The sequence below is a fragment of the Mercurialis annua genome, linkage group LG6, assembly GCF_937616625.2.
Source record: "Mercurialis annua linkage group LG6, ddMerAnnu1.2, whole genome shotgun sequence".
NCBI lineage: Eukaryota > Viridiplantae > Streptophyta > Magnoliopsida > Malpighiales > Euphorbiaceae > Mercurialis > Mercurialis annua.
In genome coordinates this window covers 15,088,784-15,115,365 of record NC_065575.1, presented here as the reverse complement: position 1 = coordinate 15,115,365, position 26,582 = coordinate 15,088,784, and the positions used below count along the sequence as shown (strand labels likewise).

Sequence of the window (26,582 nt, the reverse complement as noted above, 5' to 3'; positions counted from 1 at the left end):
TGCTATTGCCTATAGGAGGTGGTCTAAAGAACAATTTTCTTTTTTTAGCGCAAGGTGTACAGATGCAAAATAAAAAAGGTGTGAAGACGTATTATACCCTATGTTCAAAAGAAAATTAAAAGATTGTTGGAATTAAATATATATGCTTGTATTGTGAATGAAAATTATGGTAAAAATGTTTACTCACACTCTTGGACACAACTTTAATAATTAAATAAAAAAAACAATATTTTATAATTTATAAATTGTAAGTTTCAACTATCTGGTCACTTATAAATTGGTGAACAAAAATTAATCAAGTATTGAGAAATAGCTCTCAGATTTAGTGTATTCATCAACAAAAAATGTTGGCATTTTTATTGTTATTTGTAGCAATGTTGGCTTTATGCGATATCTTTTGGATTATCAAGTGGAGATATACAAAATGTAAAGGTGTTCTGCCTCCGGGTTCCATAAGATTGCCTTTTGTAGGGGAGACACTTGAGTTAATCTTTCCTAGTTACTCTCTGGATATTCATCCTTTCTTTAAGAAAAGAATTCAAAAGTAAAAAGTTATTCATTTTATCGTAAATCGCATTTCGAAGTCAGTAGTTTTTTTTTAAAACAGAATTCATGAAATTTTACTAGATGTGCCATGCTAATTATCTCTCTGTGCGCATCTTTTTATAAACATTTTGTGAAGAATATGCAACAGTTGTAACTGAAAACTTAGAGTGAAACTTGAAAAGAAAAAAAAAGGTTACATCAAGTTCTAAATTTAGTATCTAATATGGTTATTCACTGCCCTAATCATGAAATTGTAATAGCAGATTTTATTTGTTAATAAATCCCCCTTTTTTTCTCAAAAAAAGGAAAAGGACGTGCATATTAATTTTTATAATTCATCCTTAAAATCACAGCAAACATATCTTAAATTGAACTATTAATAAAATTGATCGAGCTAAAATTACTCTTAATTTTTTAAATTTGACTAAATTCGTCGAATTTCAAATTTTAGTTAAATTTTTAAGAAAACACAATTTGGATGACAAAACCAATTTTTAAATAATGAAAATTCATTATATACTTTTATGACTTGAAAGGTATGGACCTATATTTCAAAGTAATATAGCATGTCAGCCGATTGTGATTTCGGTAGATCCGGAGTTCAATAATCACATCATAACTCAAAACGGAATATCGGTCGAGTTGTGGTACTTGAGTACATTTTCTAAGCTATTTGCATTAGAAGGTGAATCGAAAACTAATATTACAGGCTCTATTCACAAATTTATACGAAAAGCCATTTTAAATCGACTGGGCACAGAGAGCCTCAAAGAAAAATTTCTTCCACGGATAGAAAATATGGTGAAGGAAACTCTATATTCATGGTCCACTACAAGAAATACTAGAATTAGCAGCAAACATTTTTGCTGCTAATAGTGCTAAAATTGTGGCATGTTGCTTCTAATAAAACGTTGCCTTAAGTAATTGGTAACAAAATTTACTGTAAAATGCTGCTATAACTTAACTAATGGCAGCAATTTTCGAAATTAATGCTGCAAAATGTTTTTTAGCAGCAAAAAAAAAATTAGCTGCAAAAAAATTTGTTGCCAAATATAGAATTCCTTGTAGTTGTCTAATCAAGACGTTGTTGACGTAAAATATGATGTTTCCTCGGTAAATTTCATTTATTCCATATACTATGTCACTTTTAATTAAATTTCAAAAATATTACATATATATGTGTGTGTGTGTGATATATTATTTTTAATGTTGAAATTCGGTTTGTGCAGACAATTTGCAATTTTACATATAAGCTACTTTGTGATTATGATGGCAAAGGATCACATGACAAATTAAGTGAGAGTTTTACGATATTTTCAGAAAGCCTTTTAGGTTTTCCATTGAATATCCCCGGTACTAAATACCATACATGTCTCAAGGTAATTTAAATACGATTATTGTCTCTCAATTAAAATCTTCTATCATCTAGTATAAGACATATTTATGGGCTGGGTTTGGGCAGCTTCAAACTGGGCTTGGATAAGCTTGACTTTTCTAAAGGCAAGCCAAACCTGGTTCGAACCTGGTTCGGACTTCAAATATACTATCCAAACCCGACTATAATATATTATTTTTACGGGTTCAGACCGGGGTTGTGCAGACCTATATTAATTTTTCGTAATGGAACCCTTTTTTGTTTCAGAACAAAGAAACAGTGTTGAGCATATTAAGAAAGAGGATCGAACAAAAACGTGCATCACAAGTTGAAAAGCAGGCAGGAGAGGATGACTTTTTAGATCTAGCGTTGAAGCAGAATGAAATCGACAGCTACTTCACAGATGATTTCATCATGAACCTTCTTTTTGCTTCTCTGTTTGCCACCTTTGACTCAATCTCAATAATAATAATTTTAATGCTCAAGCTTCTTTCCTCTCACCCGCCGGTGTTACTACAATTGATGGTATGTTTGCATTTCACAAATACTCATCAAATTCAGTTTCTTTCATTTTTACCCAATATCAATTTTTGTTTGATTGGTATTGGACATTAAAACCTCACGGTCAAATTATAATGCAAATCAAACCAACAGCTTTGGTTGGATTTCAAAACAGTATATAATGCAGCTTATTTCATAATCTGGAAACCTTGCTGATGTGGCTTCTCCAGATTTTAACTCATGAGCACACAAGAATGTTGTGCATATTCAAAAGTGAGCACATGAGTTTTTTGGTTTACTTAGTCTGTAAGTAATCTCCAATCTTCATTAGCATTAAGCTCGTGCTTAATACAGCTCAGCAAACACAGCTCATATACAGCTCAGCAAATGCAGATGGTGTGTTCTTCTCTGAGCTGATGTGTCAAGGCTTGATTCATTCAAGAGCTAGTTAGTTGAGTGAGGCATTTATTTTTCTGTCTATAAATACAGCAGTGTAGTTGCTGTGTCTGATGATCAGACTTTGTAAAATTTTCTTTGTGATTAATAAAGATTCTATTTCTTTCATTTTCTCTTATGGTATCTGAGCATTAGAAGCTCTAAATTTCTTTTTTCTTAAGCCTTCAAGGCTTCTTTTCTTGAGAAACAAACAATTTTTACAGTCTACAATCTATAGCAAATCTCAATCTCAGGCAAGAAGAAGCTATTCCTGTTTCAAGCCCCTTCTTTTTACATCCAGGTGAGAATCCTTCACTCACTCTGGTGTCAACGCTTCTTGATGGAGGCAATTATCACAAGTGGTATAGATCAATGAGGATGGCATTGTTATCTAAAAATAAATTCAAGTTTGTGGATGGATTTATTCAAGTTCCAAGCAGAGATGAGAATCTTATGAGGTATGGGATAGATGCAATAATATGGTAATGTCTTGGCTTTATAGAGCACTTTCACCTACAATTGCTGAAAGTATTTCTTGTATGGATTCTGCTCTTGACATTTGGATGGATCTGAGAGAAAAAATTTCTCAGGGAGATAATTACAGAATAGGAGATTTACAGTAGGAGATTTACACTTTTCAACAGAATAATCTGTCAGTTACTAAATACTACACTCATCTCAAAACTCTATGGGATGAATTATATAGTTTAAGATTTTTACCTATGTGTAGATGCAATCCTAAGTGTGATTGTGGAGCCTTAGTGCAGTTGAAAGAAAATAGGTCTAATGACCAATCCATAAAGTTTCTAAGAGGGCTTAATGAGAATTTTTCTCATGTTAGATCTCAAATTTTTATGAAGGAAGTATTGCCTCCTATCAACAAATTTTTCTCACTATTGATTCAACATGAAAGATAGTTGAACACTCCCAGCAACGAAGGCAATAATGAGACTAATATTTTTGCTGCAAAACTCAATTTGCAGAATCAGTATGAAACTGATTCCAGTTGCTTTGATGGAAATCAAATAACTGGTTACGAATCCAATGTTCATTATGCAAGAGGAAGAGGAACATCTTTTTACAGAGGAAGAGAAACATCAGGCTACATGCCAAATTTCAGCAACAATTTTCAAGCTAATAAGTTGAAAATGTGTTCATATTGTGGCTATAGTGGACACACAGTTGAAATTTGTTACAGGAAACATGGATATCCACCAGGTTTCCAACCTAAATATAGATCAGAAAAAAATTTCTCTCCTCCACCTAACTTTGTTGATTCAAGTATGCAGCAATCATATCCAGAAGCATCTACTTCTGAGAATGCTATGTGCAGACAGTCTAATGAAATGAAGGTTACAGGGCAAGTTTTCCCCTTTACTCCTGAACAGTGTGAGCAGATTATGTACATGATTCAAAATCCATCAAGTGGACATAATATGCCTGAAGTTGCTCAAGTGAACTCACTAAAATCCAGTTTCAGTCCAGAAAAATAGGAACCTAATGCTAATCAAGGTATTGTTTATTCTTGTCATTATAAGACCATTGCATATAAAAATGTCTGGATTTTAGACACTAGTGCCATTGATCATATATTTTGCAACATTAACTATTTGACATCATCATTTACTGTGAACAATGTGAATGTGAAGTTATCAAATGGGATTATGATTCCAGTGACTCATATGGGGACAGTACAGCTGAATACAGAATTGACATTGAAGCATGTCTTATGTGTTCCATCATTCACCTTTAATCTAATCTCAGCCAGTAAACTCACTGATGATAAGAGTATTTTTTTGATAGTTCACAATGATTCCTGTTTCATTCAGGCTCTGCCTTCATGGAAGATGATTGGCATAGCTAAAAAGAGAGAGGGACTTTGCCAGCTCTCTCAAGGAGACAAGATAGAAGAAATTTCTAATGTTGTTTGTTCAAGTAGTATTGATACTAAATCTGTAAACCTATGGCATTACAGACTTGGACATTTGTCCTCTAAGGTTTTAAGGGAGATGCAGAGATTAGAACCTTCAATTGTGAGTCATATGGAGCAAGCTTGTGATGTCTGCCATTATACAAAACAAAAGAAGTTACCTTTTCCTGTAAGTTCTTCTTTTACAAAGCATATTTTTGAGTTGATTCATGCAGACATTTGGGGTCCAGTTTCTGTCAGTTCAATAAATGGTTATAAGTATTTTCTAACCATAGTTGATAGTCATTCAAGATACACCTGGGTTTTTATGATGAAGCGTAAGTCAGAAACAAGGAAAAATTTGCAGGATTTTAATGCTTTTGTTCAAACTCAGTTTAATACCAAAATCAAGACCATTAGGACTGATAATGGACTTGAGTTTATGGACAATGAATTCTATGCCAAAAATGGAATTCTGCACCAAACCAGCTGTGTTTATACCCCTGAACAGAAAAATATAGTTGAGAGAAAGCATCAACATATACTTAATGTTGCAAGAGCTTTGAGATTTCAATCTTGTTTATCCTTGCAATTTTGGTCCCATTGTGTTCAGCATGCAGCTTATTTGATTAACAGAACTTCTTCTCCTGTTATATCAAATCAAACTCCTTATAAAAGGTTATATGGCACCTTACCTATTCTGAGTCATTTGAGAGTTTTTGGTTCTTTATGCTATGCAATAACTATCAGTGATGGAAGGTCAAAGTTTGATGCTAGAGCATTGAAATGTATTTTTCTAGGCATTCCTACTGCAACAAAGGGATACACACTTTATTCCCTGGACAATAAGAAACTTTTAGTTTCAAGGACTGTGATTTTCTATGAACACATTTTCCCTTTTGCATCTCAAACCAAAACTTCTCCATCCATTACTCAATCTTCTGCTAATGGTTCATTCTTAGATTATGAACCATACTCTGATATTCCTTCTTTATCTCAAACACCTCAAACCAGCTCACCCTCACCACAAATCACTTCTTTTCATCCTTGGAATGCAGAAACTATTCCATCTCCACCTTCTCCTTCTCTTTTTAAAACAGATGATTTTCCTGAACTTAGGAGATCCACCAGAAACACTCACATACCAAATCACTTAAAAGATTTTTCTTATAATCTACCTCCCTCTTTAAATAAACCTGCCACCAGCTCTCATACCCTAGCAAATGTCATGACATATGATAGATTGTCTGCATCTCACAAACATTTTGTGCTGACCATTTACAACCAATCAATACTATCAAAAACCTTCTGAAAATCCAGCTTCAGAACTAGAAGTTTCTCCTTCCGCCTATTTGCTAAATGAATTAATTCATTAGCAATCATAGAACATTCAAGAATGCTCCTACCTTTCAAGAATGCATGCTGACTTTCCGAAACAAGCGAAGAAAGTAGAGGAGCTAATCGCAAGGACAAGGTCTTCGATAAAAGCTTATATAAACCATTCACCAAGCTAATAGGGCGGAAGTCCTTGATATCCGACGAGACAATTACCGTAGGAATTAAAACCATGAAAGAAGAATTAATTCCTTTTGGCAATGAACACGTACTATGAAAGGTCGAGAACATATCAAGAATATCAGCTTTCATGAAAGACCAAGCACGACGGTAGAAAAAGAAGTTAAACCCGTCTGGACCCGGCGCTTTTCTCTCATTCAAAGAGGAGATAGCAAATAAAACCTCATTTTCAGTAAACTCCTGCATTAATAAATCGGCCTGCACCCTAGAAAGCTTTTTGATACCCAAACCGGAGATGTCGTACTGCACTCTCCCTTAACAACTATAAAGGGAATTAAAAAATCCCCTAATATGAAATCGCATCGCATCTGGCTCTGAATAGACGACATCTCCTGCCCGAATAGCAGAAATATGATTGTTTCTGTGATGTTGAGAGGCGATATTATGGAAAAACTTAGAATTCCTATCACCCGATAAACTCCAATTAAGGCGAGACTTCTGAATCCATAAAGACTCCACTTTTTTTCTGCCACCCAAACCTCATTTCTCTTAGCTGCTAAAACATTAACTTCACTCTCCGATAATTGTCTATTTTCAGCCTCCAACTCCTTTGCTATAATATCACAGTTAAGATCCTTAATGATTTTGTTTTGATCACCAAAAACATCATTATTCCATCCCTAAATAAGCAAACGCAACTTCTTCAATCTCTAAGTGAGATTATCTGAGGTGGAACAAATAGAGCTCCAAGAATCCGAGACAAAAGTACTGAAGTCCTCATGCTCCCACCAAGCATCAACAGAGCGAAAAGGACGCGGACCCCAGTCAAAACTAGTAGCTGACCGAAAAAAATTGGCACATGATCAAACTGCCCCTGCGGCAATGTAGAGAGGGAAATATTCGGCCAACATAAACCAGCCGCAGCAGAGACCAGACATCTGTCTATTCTTGATTTTGAGGTAGAGTTTTTCCAAGTGAACTGCCTCCCGTGAATAGGAAGATCAATCAATTCAGCCGAATTGATGAAATCATGAAAAGCTAACATCGAAGGCGAGTATCCAACACAATTCAATCTCTCATCTGGACGTAGAATTTCATTGAAGTCGCCGCTAAGTAAAATGATCATAGGGACATCCAGTAATAACCGAAGCTCTTGCCAAAAAAGCACTCTCTCTGAAGCAATATTGCTAGCATAAACAAGAATATGGCGGAAAGAAGTGTTTTGATAGCAAAAGTCCAAACAAATCCACCTAGAACCTTTAGAAATAGACACCGAATTTAGAATAGCAGAATTTCAAATCAGAATCAAGCCCCCGATGCACCCACAGAAGGAACCCAAGCATAATTAAATTCAAGATTAGGCCATAAGTTTCTAATTAAGAAGTCATCAACTTTTTCTTTCTTAGACTCGACCAAACCAATGAACAACAACTTATTAAAAGAGACCATAGACTTAATGAATTTTTATTTTCTTAAATTAAAAAGTCCACCTCTACAATTCCATGAAACAAAAGTAATTGGCTCCGACATAAATCATAAAAAAAACCTCGAAAAGAAAAAAAGACTTATCTCTGCTGAGCTAACACATCTGCAGCCAAGTTCATAGAAAGTTGTTTGACAGTACCCATCTCCTCTTCTTTGTTGAATAAACCAAGCTGAACACCAAGTCTCCAAGATTCCAAAGCTTCATTTGATGATTCCAAATTAGTATTTTCTAAATTTACCTCAGCAATCCGGTTCATATTGACAATATCAACATTCGACAACTCCTTCTCAGATTCGTGTTGGCTGTTAGAGAAGGAATGCAACTCCCCCAATCTGTCTAAGTGCTTCAAAGGCTGATTCTTCCTCGTGTTACTGTTCTCCAAAGCCATGGACTTCTTATCCGATAAAGACATTAGACTGTAAATGTCCTCCCCAAGAAAGCGTTGTCTGTCTAAATCAAGTATAGAAAGTGAAGCCTCTGAAATTGCATCTGAACAAGCAAAGTGCAACTCCTGGATAGAGTTTGGCACCACCGTATCTTCTAAAACTGCTGGTAGTGAAACAGTGTTGTATGTGGTCCTTTTTTGCAAATCGTCATCAACAGCCTTGGACGATTGTTGGCTAACAGCGGTCTTTGATGGAATTGACTAATTGGTTTCCTCTGTACTACCGTGAAATCATACTCACCATATGAAGACGTATTGTCATCCATGTCCAGCTCGTCAAACACCACCGGTCTCTCCAATTCGACTACAAAAACTGAAAATGTTTCGCCTCTGAACGATACATCCACTGAGTGATTAATGAACCTGCAGGTACACGAAATAAGGAGCAAACCTGAATCAAAGCGATCTCTAAGCTGAACAAGGGGGTGAACCTTGATAGCCTCGCCTAAAGTATTACCCACATCCATGAAAATTTCAGGCGACCAAAGCGACAATGGTAAGCCTGAAACTGTGATCCAAAACCAAACGACAAAAAGATTTCTTAAAATCTTTCTCCCATGAGAACGATTGAAAAAAATCAAGCAAGGTAAGGGAAATATCCTCCAGAAAGAGTTTAGCACCGTTTTTTGAGAAGAAAGTAATCAAGACAAGAATGCTTCCCATCAAAGAGATCTTGCTGTACTCTATTTTCCTGTCGCATAAGAATGTTTTTGCGTTCAAAATAAACCGAATGTCATTCACCCTCGCCACAATAGATCGATCAATCCATTTATCATTTGCTAAAACCACAGAATCCTTCCACACAGTAAGCTTCGTTTCTGCATGAACCACGTCAGGTAATGAACCATTGGCAGTCTGATTAATCCCGTCACGAACTACCCCTGTTGATACACCATGAACATTCAAAGTCGCTGCTGCTGACATCATGTCGTTGTTGTTTGAAACACCCTGAACAAACGACCGATTATCTCTGATAGAAGGATTTGTAATCAATCTCGGCTGCTAAATCATACCAGGTTCCACAATCTTCTTCTGAACAGGCTGTAAACGAGGATATTTCGATATATAAGCACGTAAGTTAAATCTCCCAATTGCAATCATATTCAGCTGAGAAAGGACCCACGACACCTCCTTCGCAACTGTAAGCCTCAGAAAACCAAAACAACAATTCCTTTTCGTAAGTTTCGATGCTAATGATACGTTGCCAAGAACCCCATAGCGCGCAAAAACTTTTTCTAGGTCATTGTGTCTCCAAGATCTTGGGAAATTCTCAAAATAAAAAACAGTATTGCAGTCCAGATGATGCACAGCGTTGAGGGGAGGCTTCCTAACGTCTTGGAGATGGCTGATGGTAGGTTGCGGACCATAGGAATCCGTATGAAAAAGCTAGGGTTAGGGTTTTGGTGGGGGTTTGTGGGGGAGAGCCATCGGGTTTTTAGTGTTCAAGTGAATTAATTAGAGAATCTATAGCTTGATTTTTGGTAGTTTCAACTTCACTTTCGATAGAAACTTCTTTGCAATGGCATCAACTTTTAAAGAACTCATATCTTCATCTTGTTGACTATTAACGTCACCCTAAATACAGTTTTCTTTCATTGTAGAATAGAATTAAAATACGAATTGGTTTAATCAATATGACGTGCTATGTGAATAAACACTAACATATAATATATATATATATATATATATATATATATAATTAGGAGTTAACAGAGTTAACTTTGAAACAAAATACTATGACGTGCATGCTTGTAATATTGGTTGAAAAAAAGTAGAAATTGGAAGTTCACTTTCATTTGAATTCCTATTTAATATTGGAAGAATTAACTTTTTCACTTTAACTTTTAAGGAACTCATATCTTCATCTTGTTGACTATTAACGTCACCCTAAATACAGTTTTCTTTCATTGTAGAATAGAATTAAAATACGAATTGGTTTAATCAATATGACGTGCTATGTGAATAAACACTAACATATAATATATATATATATATATCTAATTAGGAGTTAACAGAGTTAACTTTGAAACAAAATACTATGACGTGCATGCTTGTAATATTGGTTGAAAAAAAGTAGAAATTGGAAGTTCACTTTCATTTGAATTCCTATTTAATATTGGAAGAATTAACTTTTTCACTTTAACTTTTAAGGAACTCATATCTTCATCTTGTTGACTATTAACGTCACCCTAAATACAGTTTTCTTTCATTGTAGAATAGAATTAAAATACGAATTGGTTTAATCAATATGACGTGCTATGTGAATAAACACTAACATATAATATATATATATATATATCTAATTAGGAGTTAACAGAGTTAACTTTGAAACAAAATACTATGACGTGCATGCTTGTAATATTGGTTGAAAAAAAGTAGAAATTGGAAGTTCACTTTCATTTGAATTCCTATTTAATATTGGAAGAATTAACTTTTTCACTTTAACTTTTAAGGAACTCATATCTTCATCTTGTTGACTATTAACGTCACCCTAAATACAGTTTTCTTTCATTGTAGAATAGAATTAAAATACGAATTGGTTTAATCAATATGACGTGCTATGTGAATAAACACTAACATATAATATATATATATATATATATATATATATATATAATTAGGAGTTAACAGAGTTAACTTTGAAACAAAATACTATGACGTGCATGCTTGTAATATTGGTTGAGAAAAAGTAGAAATTGGAAGTTCCCTTTCATTTGAATTCCTATTTAATATTGGAAGAATTAACTTTTTCACTTTGATTTGGACTCCTATTTTTCTATATTCGAATTAATTTTTTAAGATTTGGAATTTCACTTTGATTTGGACTCCTAATTAATATTTTAAGATTTGAAAATTCTTTAATGTCAGATTCTTTTTTAATTTTTTTTAATATAATAATAATAATTATTATACCCTTAATGAACCTTAATATCGTAATTTTGCCTGTCCCACCTCCCTTCCCACATATAAAATTGTTATTATAAATTATAGATAGATAGATAGATGTAGATTACGGGTACTTTAATTTTTATGTCGTTGTTGTGTGTTTTTTTAACTACTGCATGCAAATCTATTTTATCTTCATATATAATCTAAATATATCCATATATTTGTAAATTTATAAAAGGAGTAATGTCATAAAAATTCACTAATTTTACATATTTAATCATGCTGTTTAAAAATCGTCATTTTCATATACCAATTACCAATTTTTTCCAAATCCAAACACCGTTAAAAAATCCGGCGAAAATTGCTTACGTGTCACTATTTGGTTTGTTATGGGATGTTACTATTTGGTTGCCCATTCAGCAATTTTCACCGAATTTTTAAAAAGTGTATGAATTTGGGAAAAATAGATAGTTCGTGTATGAAATGACGCTTTTTAAACGACGTGATCAAAATGAGAAAACGTGTAAAATTGGTGAATTTTTATAACATTAACTCTTTATAAATAACTATATTTATTAAAAATAATAAAAAGTATTAATTAAATGATAAAAATATTAGAATATTGTCTATTTATAAATTGTTGAATTAATTTATACATATCTATTTTATTGAGTATTATATAATTAAATTTTTGACTAAATCAACATTGCTTATTTAGACTATATTATAACAAAAACTACCAAATGTTTAATAATGGAATTTATAACAAAATAAAAAGCTAAAAGTAAAATGGAGTTACTGAAATGAAAAGAGTGTGCTATTGCCTATAGGAGGTGGTCTAAAGAACAATTTTCTTTTTTTAGCGCAAGGTGTACAGATGCAAAATAAAAAAGGTGTGAAGACGTATTATACCCTATGTTCAAAAGAAAATTAAAAGATTATTGGAATTAAATATATATGCTTGTATTGTGAATGAAAATTATGGTAAAAATGTTTACTCACACTCTTGGACACAACTTTAATAATTAAATAACAAAAAAAAAACAATATTTTATAATTTATAAATTGTAAGTTGCAACTATCTGGTCACTTATAAATTGGTGAACAAAAATTAATCAAGTATTGAGAAATAGCTCTCAGATTTAGTGTATTCATCAACAAAAAATGTTGGCATTTCTATTGTTATCTGTAGCAATGTAGGCTTTATGCCATATCTTTTGGATTATCAAGTGGAGATATACAAAATGTAAAGGTGTTCTGCCTCCGGGTTCCATAAGATTGCCTTTTGTAGGGGAGACACTTGAGTTAATCTTTCCTAGTTACTCTCTGGATATTCATCCTTTTTTTAAGAAAAGAATTCAAAAGTAAAAAGTTATTCATTTTATCGTAAATCGCATTTCGAAGTCAGTAGTTTTTTTTAAAACAGAATTCATGAAATTTTGCTAGATGTGCCATGCTAATTATCTCTCTGTGCGCATCTTTTTATAAACATTTTGTGAAGAACATGCAACAGTTGTAACTGAAAACTTAGAGTGAAACTTGAAAAGGAAAAAAAAAAGGTTACATCAAATTCTAAATTTAGTATCTAATATGGTTATTCACTGCCCTAATCATGAAATTGTAATAGCAGATTTTATTTGTTAATAAATTCCCCTTTTTTTCTGAAAAAAAAAAGAAAAAGGATGTGCATATTAATTTTTATAATTCATCCTTAAAATCACAGCAAACATATCTTAAATTGAACTATTAATAAAATTGATCGAGCTAAAATTACTCTTAATTTTTTAAATTTGACTAAATTCGTCGAATTTCAAATTTTAGTTAAATTTTTAAGAAAACACAATTTGGATGACAAAACCAATTTTTAAATAATGAAAATTCATTATATACTTTTATGACTTGAAAGGTATGGACCTATATTTCAAAGTAATATAGCATGTTAGCCGATTGTGATTTCGGTGGATCCGGAGTTCAATAAGCACATCATAACTCAAAACGGAATATCGGTCGAGTTGTGGTACTTGAGTAAATTTGCATTAGAAGGTGAATCGAAAACTAATATTACAGGCTCTATTCACAAATTTATACGAAAAGCCATTTTACATCGACTGGGCACAGAGAGCCTCAAAGAAAAATTTCTTCCACGGATAGAAAATATGGTGAAGGAAACTCTATATTCATGGTCCACTACAAGAAATACTAGAATTAGCAGCAAACATTTTTGCTGCTAATAGTGCTAAAATTGTGGCATGTTGCTGCTAATAAAACGTTGCCTTAAGTAATTGGTAACAAAATTTACTGTAAAATGCTGCTATAACTTAACTAATGGCAGCAACTATCGAAATTAATGCTGCAAAATGTTTTTTAGCAGCAAAAAAAAATTAGCTGCAAAAACATTTGTTGCCAAATATAGAATTCCTTGTAGTGGTCTAATCAAGACGTTGTTGACGTAAAATATGATGTTTCCTCTGTAAATTTCATTTATTCCATATACTACGTCACTTTTAATTAAATTTCAAAAATATTACATATATATGTGTGTGTGTGTGATATATTATTTTTAATGTTGAAATTCGGTTTGTGCAGACAATTTGCAATTTTACATATAAGCTACTTTGTGATTATGATGGCAAAGGATCACATGACAAATTAAGTGAGAGTTTTACGACATTTTCAAAAAGCCTTTTAGGTTTTCCATTGAATATTCCCGGTACTAAATACCATACATGTCTCAAGGTAATTTAAATACGATTATTGTCTCTCAATTAAAATCTTCTATCATCTAGTATAAGACATATTTATGAGCTGGGTTTGGGCAGCTTCAAACTGGGCTTGGATAAGCTTGACTTTTCTAAAGGCAAGCCAAACCTGGTTCGAGCCTGGTTCGGACTTCAAATATACTATCCAAACCCGACTATAATATATTATTTTTACGGGTTCAGACCGGGATTGTGCGGACCTATATTAATTTTTCGTAATGGAACCCTTTTTTGTTTCAGAATAAAGAAACAGTGTTGAGCATATTAAGAAAGAGGATCGAACAAAAACGTGCATCACAAGTTGAAAAGCAGGCAGGAGAGGATGACCTTTTAGATCTAGCGTTGAAGCAGAATGAAATCGACAGCTACTTCACATATGATTTCATCATGAACCTTCTTTTTGCTTCTCTGTTTGCCACCTTTGACTTAATCTCAACAATAATAATTTTATTGCTCAAGCTTCTTTCCTCTCACCCGCCGGTGTTACTAAAATTGATGGTATGTCTGCATTTAACAAATACTCATCAAATTCAGTTTCTTTCATTTTTTACCCAATATCAATTTTTGTTTGATTGGTATTGGACATTAAAACCTCACGGTCAAATTATAATGCAAATCAAACCAACAGCTTTGGTTGGATTTCAAAACAGTATATAATGCAGCTTATTTCATAATCTGGAAACCTTGCTGATGTGGCTTCTCCAGATTTTAACTCATGAGCACACAAGAACGTTGTGCAGATTCAAAAGTGAGCACATGAGTTTTTTGGTTTACTTAGTCTGTAAGTAATCTCCAATATTCATTAGCATTAAGCTCGTGCTTAATACAGCTCAGCAAACACAGCTAATATACAGCTCAGCAAATGCAGATGGTGTGTTCTTCTCTGAGCTGATGTATCAAGGCTTGATTCGTTCAAGAGCTAGTTAGTTGAGTGAGGCAGTTATTTTTCTGTCTATAAATACATCAGTGTAGCTGCTGTGTCTGATGGTCAGACTTTGTAAAATTTTCTTTGTGATTAATAAAGATTCTATTTCTTTCAGTTTCTCTTATGGTATCAGAGCATTAGAAGCTCTAAATTTCTTTTTTCTTAAGCCTTCAAGGCTTTTTTTCTTGAGAAACAAACAATTTTTACAGTCTACAATCTATAGCAAATCTCAATCTCAGGCAAGAAGAAGCTATTCCTGTTTCAAGCCCCTTCTTTTTACATCCAGGTGAGAATCCTTCACTCACTCTGGTGTCAACGCTTCTTGATGGAGGCAATTATCACAAGTGGTATAGATCAATGAGGATGGCATTGTTATCTAAAAATAAATTCAAGTTTGTGGATGGATTTATTCAAGTTCCAAGCAGAGATGATGAATCTTATGAGGTATGGGATAGATGCAATAATATGGTAATGTCTTGGCTTTATAGAGCACTTTCACCTACAATTGCTGAAAGTATTTCTTGTATGGATTCTGCTCTTGACATTTGGATGGATCTGAGAGAAAGATTTTCTCAGGGAGATAATTACAGAATAGGAGATTTACAGGAGGAGATTTACACTTTTCAACAGAATAATCTGTCAGCTACTAAATACTACACTCATCTCAAAACTCTATGGGATGAATTATATAGTTTAAGAGTTTTACCTATGTGTAGATGCAATCCTAAGTGTGATTGTGGAGCCTTAGTGCAGTTGAAAGAAAATAGGTCTAATGACCAATCCATAAAGTTTCTAAGAGGGCTTAATGAGAATTTTTCTCATGTTAGATCTCAAATTTTGATGAAGGAAGTATTGCCTCCTATCAACAAAGTTTTTTCACTATTGATTCAACATGAAAGACAGTTGAACACTCCCAGCAAGCAAGGCAATAATGAGACTAATATTTTTGCTGCAAAACTCAATTTGCAGAATCAGTATGAAACTGATTCCAGTTGCTTTGATGGAAATCAAATAACTGGTTATGAATCCAATGTTCATTATGTAAGAGGAAGAGGAACATCTTTTTACATAAGAAGAGAAACATCAGGTTACAGACCAAATTTCAGCAACAATTTTCAAGCTAATAAGTTGAAAATGTGTTCATATTGTGGCTATAGTGGACACACAGTTGAAATTTGTTACAGGAAACATGGATATCCACCAGGTTTCCAACCTAAATATAGATCAGAAAAAAATTTCTCTCCTCCACCTAACTTTGTTGATTCAAGTATGCAGCAATCATATCCAGAAGCATCTACTTCTGAGAATGCTATGTGCAGACAGTCTAATGAAATGAAGGTTACAGGGCAAGTTTTCCCCTTTACTCCTGAACAATTTGAGCAGATTATGTACATGATTCAAAATCCATCAAGTGGACAGAATATGCCTGAAGTTGCTCAAGTGAACTCACTAAAATCCAGTTTCAGTCCAGAAAAATAGGAACCTAATGCTAATCAAGGTATTGTTTGATCTTGTCATTATAAGACCATTGCATATAAAAATGTCTGGATTTTAGACACTAGTGCCATTGATCATATAGTTTGCAACATTAACTTTTTTACATCATCATTTACTGTGAACAATGTGAATGTGAAGTTATCAAATGGGATTATGATTCCAGTGACTCATATGGGGACAGTACAGCTGAATACAGAATTGACATTGAAGCATGTCTTATGTGTTCCATCATTCACCTTTAATCTAATCTCAGCCAGTAAACTCACCGATGATAAGAGTATTTGTTTGATTGTTCACAATGATTCCTGTTTCATTCAGGCTCTGCCTTCATGGAAGATGATTGGCATAGCTAAAAAGAGAGAGGGACTTTACCAGCTCTCTCAAGGAGACAAGATAGAAGAAATTAATAATGTTGTTTGTTTAAGTAGTATTGATAATAAATCTGTAAACCTATGGCATTACAGACTTGTACATTTGTCCTCTAAGGTTTTTAGGGAGATGCAGAAATTAGAACCTTCAATTGTGAGTCATATGGAGCAAGCTTGTGATGTCTGCCATTATGCAATACAAAAGAAGTTACCTTTTCCTGTAAGTTCTTCTTTTACAAAGCATATTTTTGAGTTGATTCATGCAGACATTTGGGGTCCAGTTTCTGTCAGTTCAATAAATGGTTATAAGTATTTTCTAACCATAGTTGATAGTCATTCAAGATACACCTGTGTTTTTATGATGAAGCATAAGTCAGAAACAAGGAAAAATTTGCAGGATTTTAATTCTTTTGTTCAAACTCAGTTTAATACCAAAATCAAGACCATTAGGACTGATAATGGACTTAAGTTTATGGACAATGAATTCTATGCCAAAAATGGAATTCTGCACCGAGCCAGCTGTGTTTATACCCCTGAACTGAACAATATAGTTGAGAGAAAGCATCAACATATACTTAATGTTGCAAGAGCTTTGAGATTTCAAACTTCTTTATCCTTGCAATTTTGGTCCCATTGTGTTCAGCATGCAGCTTATTTGATTAACAGAACTTCTTCTCATGTTATATCAAATATAAACTCCTTATGAAAGGTTATATGGCACCTTACCTGTTCTGAGTCATTTGAGAGTTTTTGGTTCTTTATGTTATGCAAGTACTATCAGTGATGGAAGGTCAAAGTTTGATGCTAGAGCATTGAAATGTATTTTTCTAGGCATTCCTACTGCAACAAAGGGATACACACTTTATTCCCTGGACAATAAGAAACTTTTAGTTTTATGGAATGTAATTTTCTATGAACAGATTTTCCCTTTTGCATCTCAAACCAAAACTTCTCCATCCATTACTCAATCTTCTGCTAATGGTTCATTCTTAGATTATGAACCATACTCTGATATTCCTTCTTTATCTCAAACACCTCAAACCAGCTCACCCTCACCACAAATCACTTATTTTCATCCTTGGAATGCAGCAACTATTCCATCTCCACCTTCTCCTTCTCTTTTTCAAACAGATGATTTTCCTGAACTTAGGAGATCCACCAGAAACACTCACATACCAAATCACTTAAAAGATTTTTCTTATAATCTACCTCCCTCTTTAAATAAACCTGCCACCAGCTCCCATACCCTAGAAAATGTCATGACATATGATAGATTTTCTGCATCTCACAAACATTTTGTGCTGACCATTTACAACCAATCAATACTATCAAAAGCCTTCTGAAAATCCAGCTTCAGAACAAGAAGTTTCTCCTTCCGCCTATTTGCTAAATGAATTAATTCATTAGCAATCATAGAACATTCAAGAATGCTCCTACCTTTCAAGAATGCATGCTGACTTTCCGAAACAAGCGAAGAAAGTAGAGGAGCTAACCGCAAGGACAAGGTCTTCGATAAAAGCTTATATAAACCATTCACCAAGCTAATAGGGTGGAAGTCCTTGATATCTGACGAGCCAATTACCATAGGAATTAAAACCATGAAAGAAGAATTAATTCCTTTTGGCAATGAACACGTACTATGAAAGGTCGAGAACATATCAAGAATATCTTCTTTCATGAAAGACCAAGCACGGCGGTAGAAAAAGAAGTTAAACCCGTCTGGACCCGGCGCTTTTCTCTCATTCAAAGAGGAGATAGCAAATAAAACCTCATTTTCAGTAAACTCCTGCATTAATAAATCGGCCTGCACCCTAGAAAGCTTTTTGATACCCAAACCGGAGATGTCGTACTGCACTCTCCCTTTACAACTATAAAGGGAATTAAAAAATCCCCTAATATAAAATCGCATCGCATCTGGCTCTGAATAGACGACATCTCCCACCCGAATAGCAGAAATATGATTGTTTCTGTGATGTTGAGAGGCGATACTATGGAAAAACTTAGAACTCCTATCACCCGATAAACTCCAATTAAGGCAAGACTTCTGAATCCATAAAGACTCCACTTTTTTTTCTGCCAACCAAACCTAATTTCTCTTAGCTGCTAAAACATTAACTTCACTCTCCGATAATTGTGTATTTTCAGCCTCCAACTCCTTTGCTAAAATATCACAGTTAAGATCCTTAATGATTTTGTTTTGATCACCAAAAACATCATTATTCCATCCCTTAATAAGCAAACGCAACTTCTTCAATCTCTAAGTGAGATTATCTGAGGTGGAACAAATAGAGCTCCAAGAATCCGAGACAAAAGTATTGAAGTCCTCATGCTCCCACCAAGCATCAACAGAGCGAAAAGGACGCGGACCCCAGTCAAAACTAATAGCTGACCGAAAACAAATTGGCACATGATCAGACTGCCCCTGCGGCAATATAGAGAGGGAAATATTTGGACAGCATAAACCAGCTGCAGCAGAGACCAGACATCTGTCTATTCTTGATTTTGAGGTAGAGTTTTTCCAAGTGAACTGCCTCCCGTGAATAGGAAGATCAATCAATTCAGCCGAATTGATGAAATCATGAAAAGCTAACATCGAAGGCGAGTATCCAACACAATTCAATCTCTCATCTGGACGTAGAATTTCATTGAAGTCGCCGCTAAGTAAAATGATCATAGGGACATCCAGTAATAATCGAAGCTCTTGCCAAAAAAGCACTCTCTCTGAAGCAATATTGCTAGCATAAACAAGAATATGGCGGAAAGAAGTGTTTTGATAGCAAAAGTCCAAACAAATCCACCTAGAACCTTTAGAAATAGACACCGAATTAAGAATAGCTGAATTTCAAATCAGAATCAAGCCCCCCGATGCACGCACAGAAGGAACCCAAGCATAATTAAATTCAAGATTAGGCCATAAGTTTCTAATTAAGAAGTCATCAACTTTTTCTTTCTTAGACTCGACCAAACCAATAAACAACAAATTATTAAAAGAGACCATAGACATAATGAATTTTTGTTTTCTTAAATTCAAAAGTCCACCTCTACAATTCCATGAAATAAAAGTAATTGGCTCCGACATAAATCATAGAAAAAACCTCGAAAAGAAAAAAAGACTTATCTCTGCTGAGCTAACACATCTGCAGCCAAGTTCATAGAAAGTTGTTTGACAGTACCCATCTCCTCTTCTTTGTTGAATAAACCAAGCTGAACACCAAGTCTCCAAGATTCCAAAGCTTCATTTGATGATTCCAAATTAGTATTTTCTAAATTTACCTCAGCAATCCGGTTCATATTGACAATATCAACATTCGACAACTCCTTCTCAGATTCGTGTTGGCTGTTAGAGAAGGAATGCAACTCCCCCAATCTGTCTAAGTGCTTCAAAGGCTGATTCTTCCTCGTGTTACTGTTCTCCAAAGCCATGGACTTCTTATCCGATAAAGACATTAGACTGTAAATGTCCTCCCCAAGAAAGCGTAGTCTGTCTAAATCAAGTATAGAAAGTGAAGCCTCTGAAATTGCATCTGAACAAGCAAAGTGCAACTCCTGGATAGAGTTTGGCACCACCGTATCTTCTAAAACTGCTGGTAGTGAAACAGTGTTGTATGTGGTCCTTTTTTGCAAATCGTCATCAACAGCCTTGGACGATTGTTGGCTAACAGCGGTCTTTGATGGAATTGACTAATTGGTTTCCTCTTTACTACCGCTGAAATCATACTCACCATCTGAAGACGTATTGTCATCCATGTCCAGCTCGTCAAACACCACCGGTCTCTCCGATTCGACAACAAAAACTGAAAATGTTTCGCCTCTGAACGATACATCCACTGAGTGATTAATGAACCTGCAGGTACACGAAATAAGGAGCAAACCTGAATCAAAGCGATCTCTAAGCTGAACAAGGGGGTGAACCTTGATAGCCTCGCCTAAAGTATTACCCACATCCATGAAAATTTCAGGCGACCAAAGCGACAATGGTAAGCCTGAAACTGTGATCCAAAACCAAACGACAAAAAGATTTCTTAAAATCTTTCTCCCATGAGAACGATTGAAAAAAAATCAAGCAAGGTAAGGGAAATATCCTCCAGAAAGAGTTTAGCACCGTTTTTTGAGAAGAAAGTAATCAAGACAAGAATGCTTCCCATCAAAGAGATCTTGCTGTACTCTATTTTCCTGTCGCATAAGAATGTTTTTGCGTTCAAAATAAACCGAATGTCATTCACCCTCGCCACAATAGATCGATCAATCCATTTATCATTTGCTAAAACCACAGAATCCTTCCACACAGTAAGCTTCGTTTCTGCATGAACCACGTCAGGTAATGAACCATTGGCAGTCTGATTAATCCCGTCACGAACTACCCCTGTTGATACACCATGAACATTCAAAGTCGCTGCTGCTGACATCATGTCGTTGTTGTTTGAAACACCCTGAACAAACGACCGATTATCTCTGATAGAAGGATTTGTAATCAATCTCGGCTGCTAAATCATACCAGGTTCCACAATCTTCTTCTGAACAGGCTGTAAACGAGGATATTTTGATATATAAGCACGTAAGTTAAATCTCCCAATTGCAATCATATTCAGCTGAGAAAGGACCCACGACACCTCCTTCGCAACTGTAAGCCTCAGAAAACCAAAACAACAATTCCTTTTCGTAAGTTTCGATGCTAATGATACGTTGCCAAGAACCCCATAGCGCGCAAAAATGTTTTTTAGGTCATTGTGTCTCCAAGATCTTGGGAAATTCTCAAAATAAAAAACAGTATTGCAGTCCAGATGATGCACAGCGTTGAGGGGAGGCTTCCTAACGTCTTGGAGATGGCTGACGGTAGGTTGAGGACCATAGGAATCCGTATGAAAAAGCTTGGGTTAGGGTTTTGGCGGGGGTTTGTGGGGGAGACCATCGGGTTTTTAGTGTTCAAGTGAATTAATTAGAGAATCTATAGCTTGATTTTTGGTAGTTTCAACTTCACTTTCGATAGCAACTTCTTTTGCAATGGCATCAACTTTTAAAGAACTCATATCTTCATCTTGTTGACTATTAACTTCACCCTCAATACAGTTTTCTTTTATTGTAGAATAGAATTAAAATACGAATTGGTTTAATCAATATGACGTGCTATGTGAATAAACACTAACATATAATATATATATATATATATATATATATATATATATATATATATATATATATATATATATATCTCAATAGGAATTAACAGAGTTAACTTTGAAACAAAATACTATGACGTGCATGCTTGTAATATTGGTTGAGAAAAAGTAGAAATTTGAAGTTCACTTTCATTTGAATTCCTATTTAATATTGGAAGAATTAACTTTTTCACTTTGATTTGGACTTCTATTTTTCTATATTCGAATTAATTTTTATGATTTGGAATTTCACTTTGATTTGGACTCCTAATTAATATTTTAAGATTTGAAAATTCATTAATGTCAGATTCTTTTTAAATTTTTTTAATATAATAATAATAATAATTATACCCTTAATGAACCCTAATATCGTAATTTTGCCTATCCCCCTCCCTTCCCACATATAAGATTGTTATTATAGATTATAGATAGATAGATAGATGTAGATTACGTGTAATTTAATTTTTATGTCGTTGTTGTGTGTTTTTTTAACTACTGCATGCAAATCTATTTTATCTTCATATATAATCTAAATATATCCATATATTTGTAAATTTATAAAAGGAGTAATGTCATAAAAATTCACTAATTTTACATATTTAATCATGCTGTTTAAAAATCGTCATTTTCATATACCAATTACCAATTTTTTCCAAATCCATACACTGTTAAAAAATCCGGCGAAAATTGCTTACGTGTCACTATTTGGTTTGTTATGGGATGTTACTATTTGGTTGCCCATTCAACAATTTTCACCGAATTTTTAAAATGTGTATGAATTTGGGAAAAATAGATAGTTCGTGTATGAAATGACGCTTTTTAAACGACGTGATCAAAATGAGAAAACGTGTAAAATTGGTGAATTTTTATAACATTAACCCTTTATAAATAACTATATTTATTAAAAATAATAAAAAGTATTAATTAAATGATAAAAATATTAGAATATTGTCTATTTATAAATTTTTAAATTAATTTATACATATCTATTTTATTGAGTATTATATATTTAAATTTTTGACTAAATCAACATTGCTTATTTAGACTATATTATAACAAAAACTACCAAATGTTTAATAATGGAATTTATAACAAAATAAAAAGCTAAAAGTAAAATGGAGTTACTGAAATGAAAAGAGTGTGCTATTGCCTATAGGAGGTGGTCTAAAGAACAATTTTCTTTTTTTAGCGCAAGGTGTACAGATGCAAAATAAAAAAGGTGTGAAGACGTATTATACCCTATGTTCAAAAGAAAATTAAAAGATTATTGGAATTAAATATATATGCTTGTATTGTGAATGAAAATTATGGTAAAAATGTTTACTCACACTCTTGGACACAACTTTAATAATTAAATAACAAAAAAAAACAATATTTTATAATTTATAAATTGTAAGTTGCAACTATCTGGTCACTTATAAATTGGTGAACAAAAATTAATCAAGTATTGAGAAATAGCTCTCAGATTTAGTGTATTCATCAACAAAAAATGTTGGCATTTCTATTGTTATCTGTAGCAATGTAGGCTTTATGCCATATCTTTTGGATTATCAAGTGGAGATATACAAAATGTAAAGGTGTTCTGCCTCCGGGTTCCATAAGATTGCCTTTTGTAGGGGAGACACTTGAGTTAATCTTTCCTAGTTACTCTCTGGATATTCATCCTTTTTTTAAGAAAAGAATTCAAAAGTAAAAAGTTATTCATTTTATCGTAAATCGCATTTCGAAGTCAGTAGTTTTTTTTAAAACAGAATTCATGAAATTTTGCTAGATGTGCCATGCTAATTATCTCTCTGTGCGCATCTTTTTATAAACATTTTGTGAAGAACATGCAACAGTTGTAACTGAAAACTTAGAGTGAAACTTGAAAAGGAAAAAAAAAAGGTTACATCAAATTCTAAATTTAGTATCTAATATGGTTATTCACTGCCCTAATCATGAAATTGTAATAGCAGATTTTATTTGTTAATAAATTCCCCTTTTTTTCTGAAAAAAAAAAGAAAAAGGATGTGCATATTAATTTTTATAATTCATCCTTAAAATCACAGCAAACATATCTTAAATTGAACTATTAATAAAATTGATCGAGCTAAAATTACTCTTAATTTTTTAAATTTGACTAAATTCGTCGAATTTCAAATTTTAGTTAAATTTTTAAGAAAACACAATTTGGATGACAAAACCAATTTTTAAATAATGAAAATTCATTATATACTTTTATGACTTGAAAGGTATGGACCTATATTTCAAAGTAATATAGCATGTTAGCCGATTGTGATTTCGGTGGATCCGGAGTTCAATAAGCACATCATAACTCAAAACGGAATATCGGTCGAGTTGTGGTACTTGAGTATATTTTCTAAGCTATTTGCATTAGAAGGTGAATCGAAAACTAATATTACAGGCTCTATTCACAAATTTATACGAAAAGCCATTTTACATCGACTGGGCACAGAGAGCCTCAAAGAAAAATTTCTTCCACGGATAGAAAATATGGTGAAGGAAACTCTATATTCATGGTCCACTACAAGAAATACTAGAATTAGCAGCAAACATTTTTGCTGCTAATAGTGCTAAAATTGTGGCATGTTGCTGCTAATAAAACGTTGCCTTAAGTAATTGGTAACAAAATTTACTGTAAAATGCTGCTATAACTTAACTAATGGCAGCAACTATCGAAATTAATGCTGCAAAATGTTTTTTAGCAGCAAAAAAAAATTAGCTGCAAAAACATTTGTTGCCAAATATAGAATTCCTTGTAGTGGTCTAATCAAGACGTTGTTGACGTAAAATATGATGTTTCCTCTGTAAATTTCATTTATTCCATATACTACGTCACTTTTAATTAAATTTCAAAAATATTACATATATATGTGTGTGTGTGATATATTATTTTTAATGTTGAAATTCGGTTTGTGCAGACAATTTGCAATTTTACATATAAGCTACTTTGTGATTATGATGGCAAAGGATCACATGACAAATTAAGTGAGAGTTTTACGACATTTTCAAAAAGCCTTTTAGGTTTTCCATTGAATATTCCCGGTACTAAATACCATACATGTCTCAAGGTAATTTAAATACGATTATTGTCTCTCAATTAAAATCTTCTATCATCTAGTATAAGACATATTTATGAGCTGGGTTTGGGCAGCTTCAAACTGGGCTTGGATAAGCTTGACTTTTCTAAAGGCAAGCCAAACCTGGTTCGAGCCTGGTTCGGACTTCAAATATACTATCCAAACCCGACTATAATATATTATTTTTACGGGTTCAGACCGGGATTGTGCGGACCTATATTAATTTTTCGTAATGGAACCCTTTTTTGTTTCAGAATAAAGAAACAGTGTTGAGCATATTAAGAAAGAGGATCGAACAAAAACGTGCATCACAAGTTGAAAAGCAGGCAGGAGAGGATGACCTTTTAGATCTAGCGTTGAAGCAGAATGAAATCGACAGCTACTTCACATATGATTTCATCATGAACCTTCTTTTTGCTTCTCTGTTTGCCACCTTTGACTTAATCTCAACAATAATAATTTTATTGCTCAAGCTTCTTTCCTCTCACCCGCCGGTGTTACTACAATTGATGGTATGTCTGCATTTAACAAATACTCATCAAATTCAGTTTCTTTCATTTTTTACCCAATATCAATTTTTGTTTGATTGGTATTGGACATTAAAACCTCACGGTCAAATTATAATGCAAATCAAACCAACAGCTTTGGTTGGATTTCAAAACAGTATATAATGCAGCTTATTTCATAATCTGGAAACCTTGCTGATGTGGCTTCTCCAGATTTTAACTCATGAGCACACAAGAACGTTGTGCAGATTCAAAAGTGAGCACATGAGTTTTTTGGTTTACTTAGTCTGTAAGTAATCTCCAATATTCATTAGCATTAAGCTCGTGCTTAATACAGCTCAGCAAACACAGCTAAATACAGCAGTGTAGCTGCTGTGTCTGATGATCCTTTGTGATTAATAAAGATTCTATTTCTTTCAGTTTCTCTTAGTATATCAAATTCAATTTCTTTCATTTGATGATGATTGTTCTCTAATAATGGTCATAAGAATTAATTTGATGATTTCATGTTATCTTAATTTTTTTAAATTATTAAATAACATAATTGTTAAAGAACATATCCAATATAAAAAGAATTTAGCTTTCTAGAGTTTTATTAATTATTGATTGTTCGATATTAAAGGGTATATTGACGTTTTTTACATATAAAACAAAAAAAACTCAAACTCTATATTTTCTATAAAAACAATTATGGCCTATAACATTTTCGGAGAGTACTATACTGGAATCTGAAATTAATATTTGGGTTCAAAGTAGGTGTCTTGAGCAGATACTCAAACCATGGATCTGTCCAATTGCAGTTATAATATGCATAAATTAATTAACCAAGAACTAAATTTTGACATAGGTCGAACATGAGAGAATTCTCCAAAACAGACGTCCAGATTGTCCAATTACATGGGAGGAATATAAATCAATGACATATACTCACCAGGTCATTTAACTGTTTTCTTTTTCAAAATTTAGAAGCATTATATTTAGGGTTAATTGCAAATTAATACACGAACTTTACCCTAATTTGCAATTACAACACGAACTTTAAAACTTGGCAATTTAATACATCAACTTTCATTTTTTTGGCAAATTGGTACACCGACCAATCATACAACAACACGTGGCTGTATATGACAATGTCCACGTTAGTGTTTTTCCAGTTCGGTGTATCAATTCGCCAAAAAATGAAAATCGGT

General features: G+C 33.5%; 1 protein-coding gene across 1 annotated transcript; it reads left to right on the top strand.

Annotated features, from left to right (window-relative positions):
* Nucleotides 1–316: 316 nt before the first annotated feature.
* LOC126686285 (cucurbitadienol 11-hydroxylase-like) lies at nt 317–26,366 on the top strand. The gene is made up of 6 exons (XM_050380327.2): nt 317–544; nt 1,083–1,373; nt 1,620–1,659; nt 1,776–1,925; nt 2,189–2,446; nt 26,240–26,366. Exons 1-6 carry the CDS (start codon nt 345–347, stop codon nt 26,333–26,335), a joined length of 1,035 nt encoding a protein of 344 aa, XP_050236284.1. The 5' UTR covers nt 317–344; the 3' UTR covers nt 26,336–26,366.
* The last annotated feature ends 216 nt before the right edge of the window (nt 26,367–26,582 follow it).